This window comes from Perognathus longimembris, chromosome 13 (genome assembly GCF_023159225.1).
Source record: "Perognathus longimembris pacificus isolate PPM17 chromosome 13, ASM2315922v1, whole genome shotgun sequence".
Lineage (NCBI taxonomy): Eukaryota > Metazoa > Chordata > Mammalia > Rodentia > Heteromyidae > Perognathus > Perognathus longimembris.
In genome coordinates, this window is record NC_063173.1 from 2,843,129 (window position 1) to 2,856,122 (window position 12,994).

The 12,994-nt window shown below is 48.5% G+C and overlaps 1 protein-coding gene across 3 annotated transcripts in view; it reads right to left on the bottom strand.

Annotated features, from left to right (window-relative positions):
- Tenm4 (teneurin transmembrane protein 4) overlaps positions 1-12,994 on the bottom strand; it is a 567,737-nt gene that overhangs the window by 100,766 nt on the left and 453,977 nt on the right. For all 3 annotated transcript variants that reach the window (XM_048361201.1, XM_048361200.1, XM_048361199.1), the window contains one exon: positions 12,182-12,367. In XM_048361201.1, coding sequence (XP_048217158.1) covers positions 12,182-12,367 — 186 coding nt within the window. The remainder of the gene's footprint in view (positions 1-12,181; positions 12,368-12,994) is intronic.

A 12,994-nucleotide genomic window follows, 5' to 3' on the forward strand; every position in this document is an offset into this window, starting at 1 on the left:
TTAATTTTGTTCTCTCTCTCTCTCTCTCTCTCTCTCTCTCTCTCTCAAGTTTTCCTTTTTTCCCCTTCTTTTTGAGACACAGTCTTGCTACGTAGCCCAAGCTAGCCTCAAACTCGCCATCTTCCTGCCTTAGCCTACCAAGTGAGATGTGCATCACCACATCTGGCTGGGGTTTATCCTCTTCAGCAACTCTTATAGTGAACTCTGTGAAGTGCTTACACTAAGAGGTCCTCAAAGAGAAGCTTCTCTAGTCAAGCAAGTGTGGAACACATGGCATTCCGTATTCTTGCTGCCCTGAATGCTAATGCCCTTGCGAAAGAAAACTGCTTATTTGACTACTGGAGCATTTTCCAAGATGACCTCCTCGGGCTTCTTCCTCCCGTCACCCATCGATACTCTATTCCGTAACAGCCCCTTTGGGATGCCTTCCCTGTGAGGCCCTCAGATGCCTACTGTACACATTCTGTGATGCTGAAAGAACGCAGGCCGGTGTCTCCAGAGCCTGCCGCCCCCAGGAAAGGGAAGCTCCTCACGGGCAATCACAGGGAGTCAATGTCTTCAAGTGGACCAAGCTCCCCTGCAGGACCTGCCCCGGCCCATTGGTTTCCAGGGATCTCAGGGCGCCTGGGGATGGAACCACGCTCCCTCTCGTCCCTCGTTGTCACGTCCCTATCAGCCAGCACTCAGGGAGCCTCCTCCAGATGACTTGCTGACTTTCTTGAGGCCACATGGCCGTCCTTCCTCCAGGCAGAAGCTCATTAATTCCACACAACCACGAGAGTCATCCATAATTCAGAGAGCCCAAGTGACATTCACAATCCCCTCCGGACGGACTCACGCCAGGCATTTGCTGGAGCCAAAATAATATCGTTTTACAGTGTAGAGAAGGGCTAAACTTTTCAAAAGAAAGGATGCCCTTTAAATGACAAGGGGCCACTTCGTCTCCAATGTCTTGTTCCCGTCTATGAAGGAGCCCTCTTGCAGCTGGCTGGCGCCAGGTGTGGGGAGGAGACTTTCAGCTCCTGGGAGGTGTTGTGCGAGGGGTCCTGTGCAACACACCTGCCCCACATCAAAAGCCCGCTCTCCCCTTCCTCTCCCCTTTCTGTGCACCTTCGTCTCCACGTTCACTTCCCCATACAAGGTTACCATAGTTCCTTACCTTGGTGACAGCAATAGTCTGCTACTTGGCCTTCTTGTCCCCAATGTCCCCCCTCAAGTCCTTTTCCCTAAATGGCCAACTGAGTCCTTCCCAATCACAAGCGTGCTATCCGACTCAAACATTGTTTAGTAGGTCTCTCGCACCCCAGGTGAACTTCTAAAACTACAAGGTTCTTGCCGACTCTGGCGGCCTCCTTCCGAAGATTTCCTCCAATCAAGAGCCCTCATCACGACTTGTCGGAATCGTTTTAGTGTCTTCTCTGCTAGACTACGGGCTCAGAGGGTAGGGACCACTTCTGTCCTGTAACATCCACATCTCTCGGCATTTATAAGGAGTTCAGTGTGTTGGTTGAGTGACTTTGTTTACTTAGTGTCTCCCAGTGCACATGGGAAGAGAGAACAAAAGTAGGCTTTGCTTTGACCTGCAATATATATATATATACTCTCCTCTGCCAAGTTCCCCAGTTTATACAGTACAAGTGACTGAACTCTTGTAGAATTAGTTCCAGGTATACCGGAACATCGGCAGCCAGTTGGGGGCGGAGCTCAGACCTAGCTTTTTGTTAAGGTCTATTTGTCTTTTAGAGCAAGTTCCCATTCACTGACCAAATCCAAGTAAAGGTCTAGTGATGGCATCTTCTGCATGGAAGATCAGAACAGGTGGTCTGAGAGACACAATGACACAAGGTGGGTCACTTCCAAGGGACCGTGCCGGCTAAGAAGATGCGATTTGATAAAAAAAAAATAAAGATACAAACGCATGGGACATTGTTGGTGGCTTAGGATGACAGAAAGAGGAAGGTTGGAATCCTACTTTGGGCCAGGATATCCACAGCCCTGGCCCCACTGCTTCCTACACGGTGACTCAGGACGAGTCATTCCATGTCTTGAGTTTCAATTTCCTTCTTCAATGAAGTGGGTGCAGTCATATCTCCTTCCTTAAAAAAAAAAAAAAAACCCACGCGACTCAGGACTAACGGATGTAAAAGAACTTGACGTAAGAGGAGAAACTTGCATCAATTAATAATTCCATCACGAAATTTAGTCTATCTTGATGATGACGATAGAAAGCTCAGCGGTATTGCCTCTGCTTGCTCACATGACTTTATGTTCCTCGGAGGACATCCTCTGAGACTCAAGGAGCCTTCGTGGTCTCTCTCCTTGACTCCCACCTGATGTGTTCTAGCAACACTTCTGTGGTATTTGACAAAGTCATCAGCACCAGCTAAAAAGCACTTTGTCCGTTACCAGTCTCCAAAACCTTTTCCATAAGTTTTTAAACAGTAGTTGCAATCTCTTATTAAAAGCCAATTTAGCCTTTTCCATTACGATTTTCAGCAATTAATCTGGCTAATGAAGTCTTTCTCCAAATTAAGGGTGAGAAGAAGAATAGGATGATAAAATAGCATAACTCCAATTAATGGAGCATCTTGTATTAAGCACTTGATATTAATCACGAGTCGTCATCCTCAGGCCCCCTGTGAGCTCCACTGGCTTTCTGAATCTTCTTCTAGATAGAGACTCTGAAAGCAAAATGACTGGCCCAGAGTCACCCAGTGTGCCAAGTGTGGGTGCCTGGGTTTGAAACTTGGCAGTCTCATTCTAGCCTATGGGTTCCTAACCGCAGGGCAGGTGGATTATGCCAGGCCGGACAACGGAAAGATGACATGCTATTTTCCCCCAGGGAGCTCTGAGTCCTTTCAAAGCACACACATCTGATCACCCCGAGACTTAATTTGAGAGCCACGAGGGCCTGTTTGGAAAATCAGGCGTGGCTTAACTCCCATCAGCGCTTCAAATGTGATGAATCACTTTGCCTAGGGAATTCTCTCCAAAGACACAACTTACCCAAACCAGGCCTTCTCTGAAAAGGAAAACAAGTAATGAACAAATAGAGCATCCACTTCTCTGGGGACAGTCTGCTTCTCTTTGTCTCCAGAGCTGGGCAACTGTCCCTAGTGTCCCCAGGGTAGGGGGTTGGAGGGCGGGGTCCGCCATGTAGCTGGGGGATGGAGGAACACAACAGTAATACAAGGCAGGCCTTGAGCGTTCTTAGCTTGCGCTTGGGTCTCTTCCTCCCATCTCGGTTCCCAGCGTTTTTGTTCTGATAGACCGGGGCTACAAGGGATGGGCAGGGTGACATGAGATGCAATGGGAAGGGTAAAGGGCGTGTGTGTGGAGGCACGGAAGGACACTAACACAATGGTAATGCCGCAAGCAGATCTGAATGACTCTGGTGGAGAATGATACTCGATGTATCAACCATCTTTTGGCTCCAACCCCACTCCTCCTGGGCAGTGGGTACAGCGCAAAAGACGGAGGATGACATCATCACCATGCTCTCAGAGTGTGTGTATATATATATATATATATATATATATATGTATTCCGTATGTACATTTCTTCCTTTACACACAGACTCACACATACACACACACACAGACACACACAGACAAGAGGAAAATAGAGGAAGGAAGACCATACCTTTAACTACCCTATCCAGATAGTGAGCTTGGGAGATAAAAGACAGGACATTTAAGGTAGGACCCGGGAAGTGCAGTACTGTCTACCACATTACCATGCTGGGTGCTAAGGTGACCTGGGGACCTGTACCCCACATTTGGGGCAGGCTCCTGTCACAGTGGGGAAAAGGAAACCAAAGACAAAATGATACGAGGGAGAAGGAAAGGAAGCAAGCGCATTCTCTAACAAGGGTCAAAGGCTCATCAGCTCATTCTGGGATCCAGGCATTTGGACAGGTGATCAGATAAACAGGGAGACACATGGAAAAGGAAAACAGGAGAAAGGAGAATGGGAAGCTGCAAATGTGGCCACATTCCTTCTGTCAGACTTGCTCAAAGTTGTTTTTTTTTTTTTTTTTTTTGTATGTACCCAGAGGAACAGCCAGCCTCCCTCAAGGGGAAGCAACTGGATCGAGAACATGCTGTCTGGGTAGACATGTTCCTGGGAATATGGAATTTAGAAAGATGCAAAATTTGTCTCATTTCTGATAGGTGGGTGGGCTTGTGGTCAAAGATACCACTAGTTTGTCTGATTGCCACCAAGTATGCATGTGCCCACAGAGACCTGAATGCTTAATGCTTGGTGTTCACGTAAGATGCATCCTTACTGTTGCATCTTACATAGAATGTGAGGTGTAGGTCAATGGATGTCATTGTGAAAAATAATAATAGAAAACCTGAACACAGTTCCCAGTGCTTACTAATTCAGGAGGTGAGGATGCTTGTTTTCTGACGAGGAGCTGTGTTATTTGGATTTCTTGAACACCTAAGATCTTGACTACTTGTAAGGATGGCTTTTCAGAGCAGTGCTGGCCTCTATCTCCGGCATACATACAATACAGTTCATGTCCCCATCTAGGCTGCATTAGTTACAATCTTGGAAGGGCTTCCCTTTTTCTGTCTCCCTATGACTCCCTCAAAGGCCAGCCAGACACATGGACATCTCCCAAAGCACCCAATGCCTTCCCGGTGCCTACGCTCCATCCTCAGCTCAATTTCACACGTGAATTTAAAAGTGAAAATCAGCAAGCCAGGTCTAAATTACAGTGTGGTAGGTCTACCTGCAAGCCCTAGAATCCAGGACTCCATTGCTCTCCCTTAGCTGCTTTGCTCAGAGCTGGTGTTCTACTAGGTGAGCTACACCTCCATTTCTGGTGTCTTTCTGGTTAACTGGAAATAAGTCTCATGGCTTCTTCTTCCTGGGCTGACTTTGAACTGTGATCCTCAGATATCAACTTCCTGAGAAGCTAGGATCACAGGTGTGAGCCTTACAGTGCTGAAGTAAGAACATTCTTACTCTCTTTATTAAAAAATGAATTTTAGTTTTTCAACCGTCTGGATAGACAGATATGGTCGGTGTTTGTCATATGCATTCGCTGCAAGATGTGGGTGGATGAGAGGCTATGTTCTCAGTTCAGGTATTCATGTGGCTTCTGTTTCAAGATGAAATATGTTCCTGGTTGTTGCATAGCCAAGTGGAAAATTGGGAAGAGGAGATAATGGGGCCTGCATGCACCCTTCCTTCATCCTTACAGATGTTGTGGTGTCCACGCTACAGCGGGGCCTGGGAAGGGATTTGTGAAGAATGGCTTGTTGAGCAGGAGCAAAACAAAGCTGTGAAATGCCAAGTATAGGGACTGCCCACATGGAAAAATGGAACACGAGGACTGCCCATAGGAAAACAAGCCCCCGAAACGCCTCTGGCTACGGAGAATCCCTCCTTGATTCTTGCTTCCTCCGTCACTCTGGTCTTTGACAAGCTCATTCATCTAATTTGGCAAAGGGAACTAAAGGTTCTTAGATACCATGGCCCAGGCTGTTTCTGAAGTTTTGCCATCAGGAAGCGTGAACACTTAGGATCTTCTAATTAGGGTGGTTTCCTTAGCTTTCAGATCTGCAGAGGTTTTTTTTTTTTTTGGAGGGAGGGTCCTAAATATACTTTTGTTTTGGGGGAGGACTGGTTTTGAAGTCAGGGCTTTGTGCTTGCTAGGCAGGCATTCTACCATGGAGCCATGCCTCCGTGTTTGTTTCTGTTTTGGTTTTGGGTTTTTTTTTTTTTGGTACTTGTATTGATTGAGATAGGGTTTGCTTCCTGCTCAGATGTATCCCTGGGCCGTGACTTGCCCAGGTTAGGCTTCTCACTGTTGCTGGAACGACAAGTCTACCAGGCCAGACCTAGCTTCTTCAGTTGAGATGGAGTTTTACAGACTTTTCTTCCCAGGGCTGGCCCAGAACTGAGATCCTCCCAATTTCTGCCTTCTCCAAAGGCAGGACGGCAGGTGTGCACCACTATATCTAGCTCGGGGGATGCCCTACAATTCTGCCTCAGATCTGTCAGCCTCCCAAGTAGCTAGGATTACACATGTGAGCCACCAGTGCCCAGCTTACTCAGCCTTATACCACGTAAACTTCTTACAACTCTGAATGTAGTTCAGGAGAGAGAGGGCGAGCTGAGATTTCCTTCTCAGAGACGAGGAGGCCGGCTGACCCCCACCACGGGGACCTGAATGACCACACCACGGAGTACCAATGAAGAAGCGCTCTGAGCAATATTCTTCATTGTCTCCAACCTTAACCCAGTCTCATAGCTCTGGCTCTCACGGAAGATTCTGTCCACTCTACAGAATAATCTCCAGAAACCTGGGGCTGACTTCAGAAAGCTCCTCTTGCAATTCCATGTATCCTTCAAAAAACACGCCGTAACGAAGATCTCTATTAGAAATGAACGTTTCCAATGCCTTTAAAAAATGCTCATTAATTCCTCCAGGCCATGGGTAGGAGCCGAAACCAGCGGTGGCAACTGGGCCTACCGAAGTCAAATCCACTGTGTGGGTTTTGAGGAGGTAAGTGCAAATACTGAAAACGTCACATTCTGACTCCATGAATCAAAGAGGACTCCTTTGTGACAAAGAGACCTCAAGCCAACTGTGAATCAAAAAGCTGATAACAGCCTGTCAGTCAATATCAGGTCCACAAGGACAATACAGTGCTTCCTTATCCCTGGGTATTGAAAATGGAAGTGATAATCGGGCCTGTGAAGTTCAATGTCATTTATTATTTATAAAAGACATATAGAAGTCCAAGTTGTGGTGGATATTATTTCTTAAAAATCTTGACAAATAGGCTCTGGGCACAATCATTGTGAAAGTCAAGATTTAAAAGTACCAACATTTAAAGAAGATGGCACAAAGCTTCTAAGTTCGCAAAGACGGTAGTTCAAGATTTCGCAACATCCTTGCATCTGTCTCCTCATGACTTTAGGATGAAGGCGATGGCAAGCTCTCTTTCCTCCCATGTGACACTTCCTTCTTTGACATCGCACAGATGTTTCTTGGGCTCTTCCCACTTTCCTGTCAGTAGCTCACAAGCTGGAGTTGGGTGCACACAGCCATTTATGAAAGACTGAGACGATGCCATGAGGTTGGGTTCGGAGGTCTTAGTGTTGGGCGTTCCAGTGACCACCAATATGAATAATTCTACCCTTGACTTGTCCGAACCATCGGAGGCTTCTAAGCTTTGCTCTTAAGAAGCTTCCGTCAGAAGCTGTGGAGGACATGGCAAGAAGTCTTCCAGGCTTACGGTCTAGGAGCCTCAGGTCAACAATGAGAGTTGCTTCATTGGTTCACGTTACCTCATACTAACCCGGGCTCATTCTAGCAAGTAGTGCCCATGGTGGTTATAATCATACGAGTGTTATCGAGTGGACAATAAAATCACCAACAAGATGTTTTTGGTTAAAATCCTGGATGTATTCATGGTTTCTTTCCCCCTTTGGGATGAAGGACTGGTGAAAACGTGGTCAATGGCCCCCACTCTAAGAGGAACCCCCCTCAAAGTCCATTCCCTTTCCTCTAGCTTTCCAGCTGTGCCATGTGTGCCGAAATCTCCTAGGGCCATTAGCTGTCAAACATCTGCTCTGATAGTCCAAGGCCCATCCCTATCCTTTCCCTCTCTCTCTTTTGCTTTCCTCCCTCTCTTCCCCCTCCATCTCTTCTTCCCTATCAGGTTGTCTGTCCTGTCAGATCTCAGGTACTATTGTGAGAGCAAGCTTATGAGGACTGATAAGCAATACGGTCATCAACCAGGTCCTGACACCTCATAACCTCTTACGCCACTTGCCAGCTCTTGGGGAAAGGAGGTCTGATTACAAAAAAGAAACCGGAAAGCTACCATCCCAAAAGTGAATACAGTGCTCCAGAAGATTGTGTGGCTTTAAGATTTTCCTTCATCCTCAAGTCTGGTTTTGCTCACTCAAGCAATTGCATCATTAGAGTATTATTTTGATCTTTACTCTCAGAGGAGGCTTTTGTTTAAGAATCAGGATTTATATGATTAGACAGCTCTCCTGCAGTCAAGTAAATAATTCTGTATATCTGGCATCTTGAACAATCACAGCTTTTTTTTGGGGGGGATGGTCAGGGTTGGAATTTTATAAATGTAATCAGAAGCTGGCATTTCCCACATATGTTTTGAGACTTTATAGATGAGGGGCACCAAGGTGAATAAAATAATCATCCTAAAATGGATCCAAAATGTTAGTAGTGTTTTCAAAGGCACAGAAAAAAAATTAAACACGTTCTGAAAATTTAACCATGAATTTTTAACTTTTTATAGGGCAATCGGAGGTCAAGTCCCAGATTTAGGGGACCTATACTATTAATGGAAAAGACATCCAAAAAATATGTCTCTGATGGCTCTGTGTTGGACTGTCTATGTGAGAAAGATCTGAATAAGTGCATCTTACCTGGACTGTAGACTAAGAGAACGAGGGTTCCACATGTGAGTATTTGTATGGAGGAAGCGAGAACAAAAGTGGGGACTCCCTTCCCTTCGTGGGTTATGTTTGGGTATGTCAGGTGGGTCCGTTTCAGGTTGGTAAGTGCTGTTCTGTGGGCAGTGTGGGCCAGAACTGTCACCCTGTGAACCTTCTCGGCCACCCATTCTCGATTTGCCACCCTTGTGTGGTCTTCTCATAGGGCAGTTACCAAAGACCTTTCTTTATTCGTGCCGCAAAGAGATGGTGGCTCTGAACCTAAGGCGTTAGGCCTCATTGTCAAGTATTCTCCTCCTGGATGCCAAGTGGGGCTTGAATTTAGGGCCGTACATTTTTGCTTGGCTTTTTTTTCCGCTCGGGGCTAGCACTCAATCACTTGAGCTACTCCTCCATTTCCTGCTTTCTGTTGGCTATTTGGAGATAAGAGTCTCACCAACTTTTCGGTCTAGGCTGGTTCTGAACTATGATCCCTAGATCTCACCCTCCTGAAGACCTAGGATGACAGGCACGAGCCACCGGAGCTCAGCATCCCATGGTAAGTATTCTTCTTGACATTAAAGAAAAAGCACTATTATTACACAGAGTGCCACGGTCAAGTTCCTCCCTCGTTTGAAAACCAATCTCTTATGAGAAAGATCAAGCAGCTTCCATGGAAATACAAAAGGGAAGGGAAAAGTCTCCAAAAGAAAGCATTTCATTCCAACTATAACTTGCTCTAGAAAATGTCACTGGGGTAGAAACAATTCTTACACTGGGGACTTGGTCAGTAATGCTTAGAGCTGTCTTTTTCTTTAATTTCTTTATTTCTGCTATAAGGTAACCAGGTCATTCTTTCCTGTCTAAAGAGGCTCAGCAGGCAGAAAAAACAGACCCTCTCTCTAGCTTTCACTGCATGGAAGTCTCCGTGTCACAAATGAGCCCCTTCTCCAGTGGGGAAAATCACTAGATTATGAGCCATGTGATAATGACCCACTGTGTAATAATGAAATCGGATAACATGAGAAAACCCAACGCTTTAAGTTTCTAACTTTTCATAGTAGCAGCCTTCTTTTTCCCCCCTAAACCACCCTCACAGGGAGTGAATTTCTCTGGAAAGGTAAGAAAATGTTCCTTGTCACCCAAGATTAGAAATGGATTTCTCATCTCCATTCTGTTTCAACAAGGGAAAGAAAGGCACCGCCGTCATTTCTGTACTATGCCCCTCCCTTCCTAGTCCTACAAGGTTACGGGAGTGTGGAGTTTCTCACAGAGATGCAGTTGGCCACAGCAGAGACCCACAGAGAGAAGGTTACCATGCAGGAAAATCAGACAAGAATTAGACAAAGAAAATGCTCACCACACAATGGAAGGTAATAGAATACCACGCCAAAGTCCTTTCATCTGAGCCCCATTACTTCTTCAATGTCCTATGACATTTCCCCGCTATTCAAGGCTGGCAAGCTTCCCCTTATTTCGTGCACATTTACCTTGATGTGTCTCTTATTTAGAGGGGGGACTAACACTGGCCATGTTAAGGAAGGACTTGTTCTTCCAGAGTGACAGTGAGATGAGCAGGGAGGGAGGGAGGGTGGTCTGACTTCCAGGCATCAGAATAAACGAGACCTCCTTCTAGCCAGGCTGGTGAACAGCCGCGAGTCACTCGGCGTAGCGCAACTTCTTCACAAGCTAGCTCATGAATCATCTGTGGCGGGACGGAGGGAGAATTCCCCTATGTTCCTAGTCACTGGGCTCAGAAGAGATACTTTCTCTGATAAAAATCAGGCGAGCTGAACACCGGTGGCTCATGCCTGTAAGCCGAGTTACTCAGGAGGCTGAGACCTGACGATTGAGGTTTGAAGCCAATTAACCAGCAAAAAGTAGTAAGCGCAGTGGCTCAAGTGCTAGGGTAAAAGCCTTGAGTGAAAAAGCTCAAGGACAGCATCCAGTTCCTGAGTTCAAGCCCTAGTGTCAACACACACACACACACACACACACACACACACGTGCAAAGGTAGATAGATACTCACAAGCTTTTACGAATTTTGAAATGTGAGCCAAAAGACAACCAAATGCATTCTAGTTCCTCGGGCTCTGATTGTTTTGTTTTTCTCTAAATTGGGCTGAACCACCTTCCCCCAGGTGGAAAGGCTCAAAGATCAATCCATCCTCAGTCATACAGAAGAGAGGGCCAGTGAAGGAGAGGAGAAAGCAGAGTGTAGAGAAGATGACCAGGGTCACTTCTCACTACGGGGCTTCCAGAACCAGGCCGGGGTAGGGTGACTTTGACATCAAGAAGCCATCAAGTAGCTGAGAAGACGACATGGACTTGGCTCCGGAGGAGCCGGGGTGGGCAAAGCCGAGGACTCCCGAGCACCACCAACGCACCCAGCCGCAACCTCTGGGAAGGATGTGAACTCGATGTCAGTGGGCTCTGTCCCGCAAAGACTGCAGAGCAAACAACTGGTGAGAAGGCAGCCCAGCTTTGAATTCCCGTCCTCCCTCTTTCAACAGTAACGGGACCTTCAGCCTTAGAAAAGAAAAAAAAAGAGCCACACCTCTTCCCAGGGTGAGCAGTATAACATAATGCAGCCCAGTGCCTGGCACGTTGTAAATATTCAAAAAGTAGAAGCCGTTAGTAATGAGAAGCTAATGTTCATACGTGTGAGATGTTCTGTAAGCCATTTACAAACAGGGTCGGTTTCAGGGGGCCAGTGATAGAAACGAATGACCAAACAAAAAGAATGTAGACTAAAAAAGAAAAAAAAAAAAACCACTCTGAGAGATCAGAGGTTTGCTTAAAATTCTTGTGTCCCTCAAGAGCTTAAAGGCCTGTCTTCCAGTTTCTATGAGACCCAAGAGGTCACTTTTAGAGATGGAGAGGCTCCTGGAGTCCTGCCTGTTATAGCCATGTGCACACCATCTGACCAGACCCTTCCTTTAAAAAAAAAAAAAAGCCGGGGTGGGGGGGCCGGTGAGGGAGGGGAGGAGAAGTTAAAAATGCATCCATAAACCAGCTGATCCAAGTTGATTCAATAAAGAGCTTTTGGTGAGTGTTCTTTCCAGGATAATAAACCAAGCAAAACGTCTGGCTGTGTTTAAAATCAACAAAACCAGCAGGAAAGTCAGGGAGACAGAACCGCGCGAGCGGCTGATTTTTAAAGCTGCCAGCCGCGCTCGCTGCTTGGGCCGGGGCTGGCGAGGGAGCACCGGGGAGGAGAAGAGGAGGACGGGGAAGGGGGGAATGGAGATGGGGGAATGCAGCCCACTGGCCTGGGGGGGGGGGGTGGTAGGTGGGTGGGTGGGTGGGTGGGGAGGGCTCTTCCTGGGGCCCGGTGGGAGTGCAGGGCTCCGGGCTGAGCTCAAGCCACCCAACCCCATCATGAACCTGGTGTGAACGGCTCCGTGTACCGAGCGCGCTGCCGCGTGCCAGCCCGGGGCCGAGCCTGCCACACGCACGCACGCACTCACGCACGCACACACGCACGCACTACTCTCTCCCTCTCACACCGAGGACACTGAGGCTCGGAGAGCTGAGGACAGCGGCTCACAGCTGACCTTCCGACCGCAGGACGGAGCCCCGAAAAAGGCACCTAAGGAGGCTTTTGTTTTTAAATGCCAAATAATGAGTGGAGGTTTGACTAAGCTCTCTGCAGAGTCAGTCCTGCTGTCCCCAGATGAAAGGACTTTCGGCCCCCGCCCCGTGCACCGCGGGCCGCCCCGCGCCCGCCCACCGCCGCCGCCGCCCTACCTATGGTGCAGTGCTCGCCGTTCCAGCCCGGGCTGCACTCGCATCGGCCGTCCCGGCAGGTCCCGTGCTCCGCGCAGCGCGGGTGGCAGGCCCGCTGGTCGCACGCCGTCCCCATCCAGCCGTCCTGGCAGCGGCAGGTGCCCCCCACGCACACGCCGTGGCCGCCGCAGTCCGCAGAGCAGATCTCTGTGGGCAGAAGGGGGAGGGGGGGAGCACAGGGGGGCCGGGCAGGGAGGGAGGGAGGGAGGGAGGGAGGGGGGAGAGAACATGATCACTGAGCGAGTTCTGGCCACAGGCGGCGACCTCCCTTGGATGTGTGAGGAGCTGCATTTGGGGAGCTTGGGGGGGGACCATCTCCTGGGACGATGACCCCTGGGAGAGGAGCGATTGCCTGGACGGAAGACGGCCCCCCCAACCCCGGCATGGCAGGGCTCTCTGCCCTGTTTGCTTTTCTCCGTGGCCATTGGGCCTCCACACTGGTGCTCGGTGCTTCCTAAGGGGACCGGCCTCGTGAACAGATGTGAGGAAAAGTCAGATTTAATTAAAAACCGGTTATGTGTGAAAGCAAACGTGAGGATGCGTCCCCATTGCCAAGTGAACGGCTTGTCAGTGAGGCTGGGGCACGTGGAAGGTTCCGGGCCTGAGTCTCACTACGGCCCCGACTCTCAATAGGGGTCCTGTGAGCGGGAAGCGGGGCCCAGCCTCGCGGGGCTGCTCTGGGTGCTGATCCAAAGCACTCCGCGTGTCCTGTGCCTCTTCCGAGTTGATTCTGCCTTCCAGTTTGTGGCTTCCTGTCCCTAACGGCACGGACCA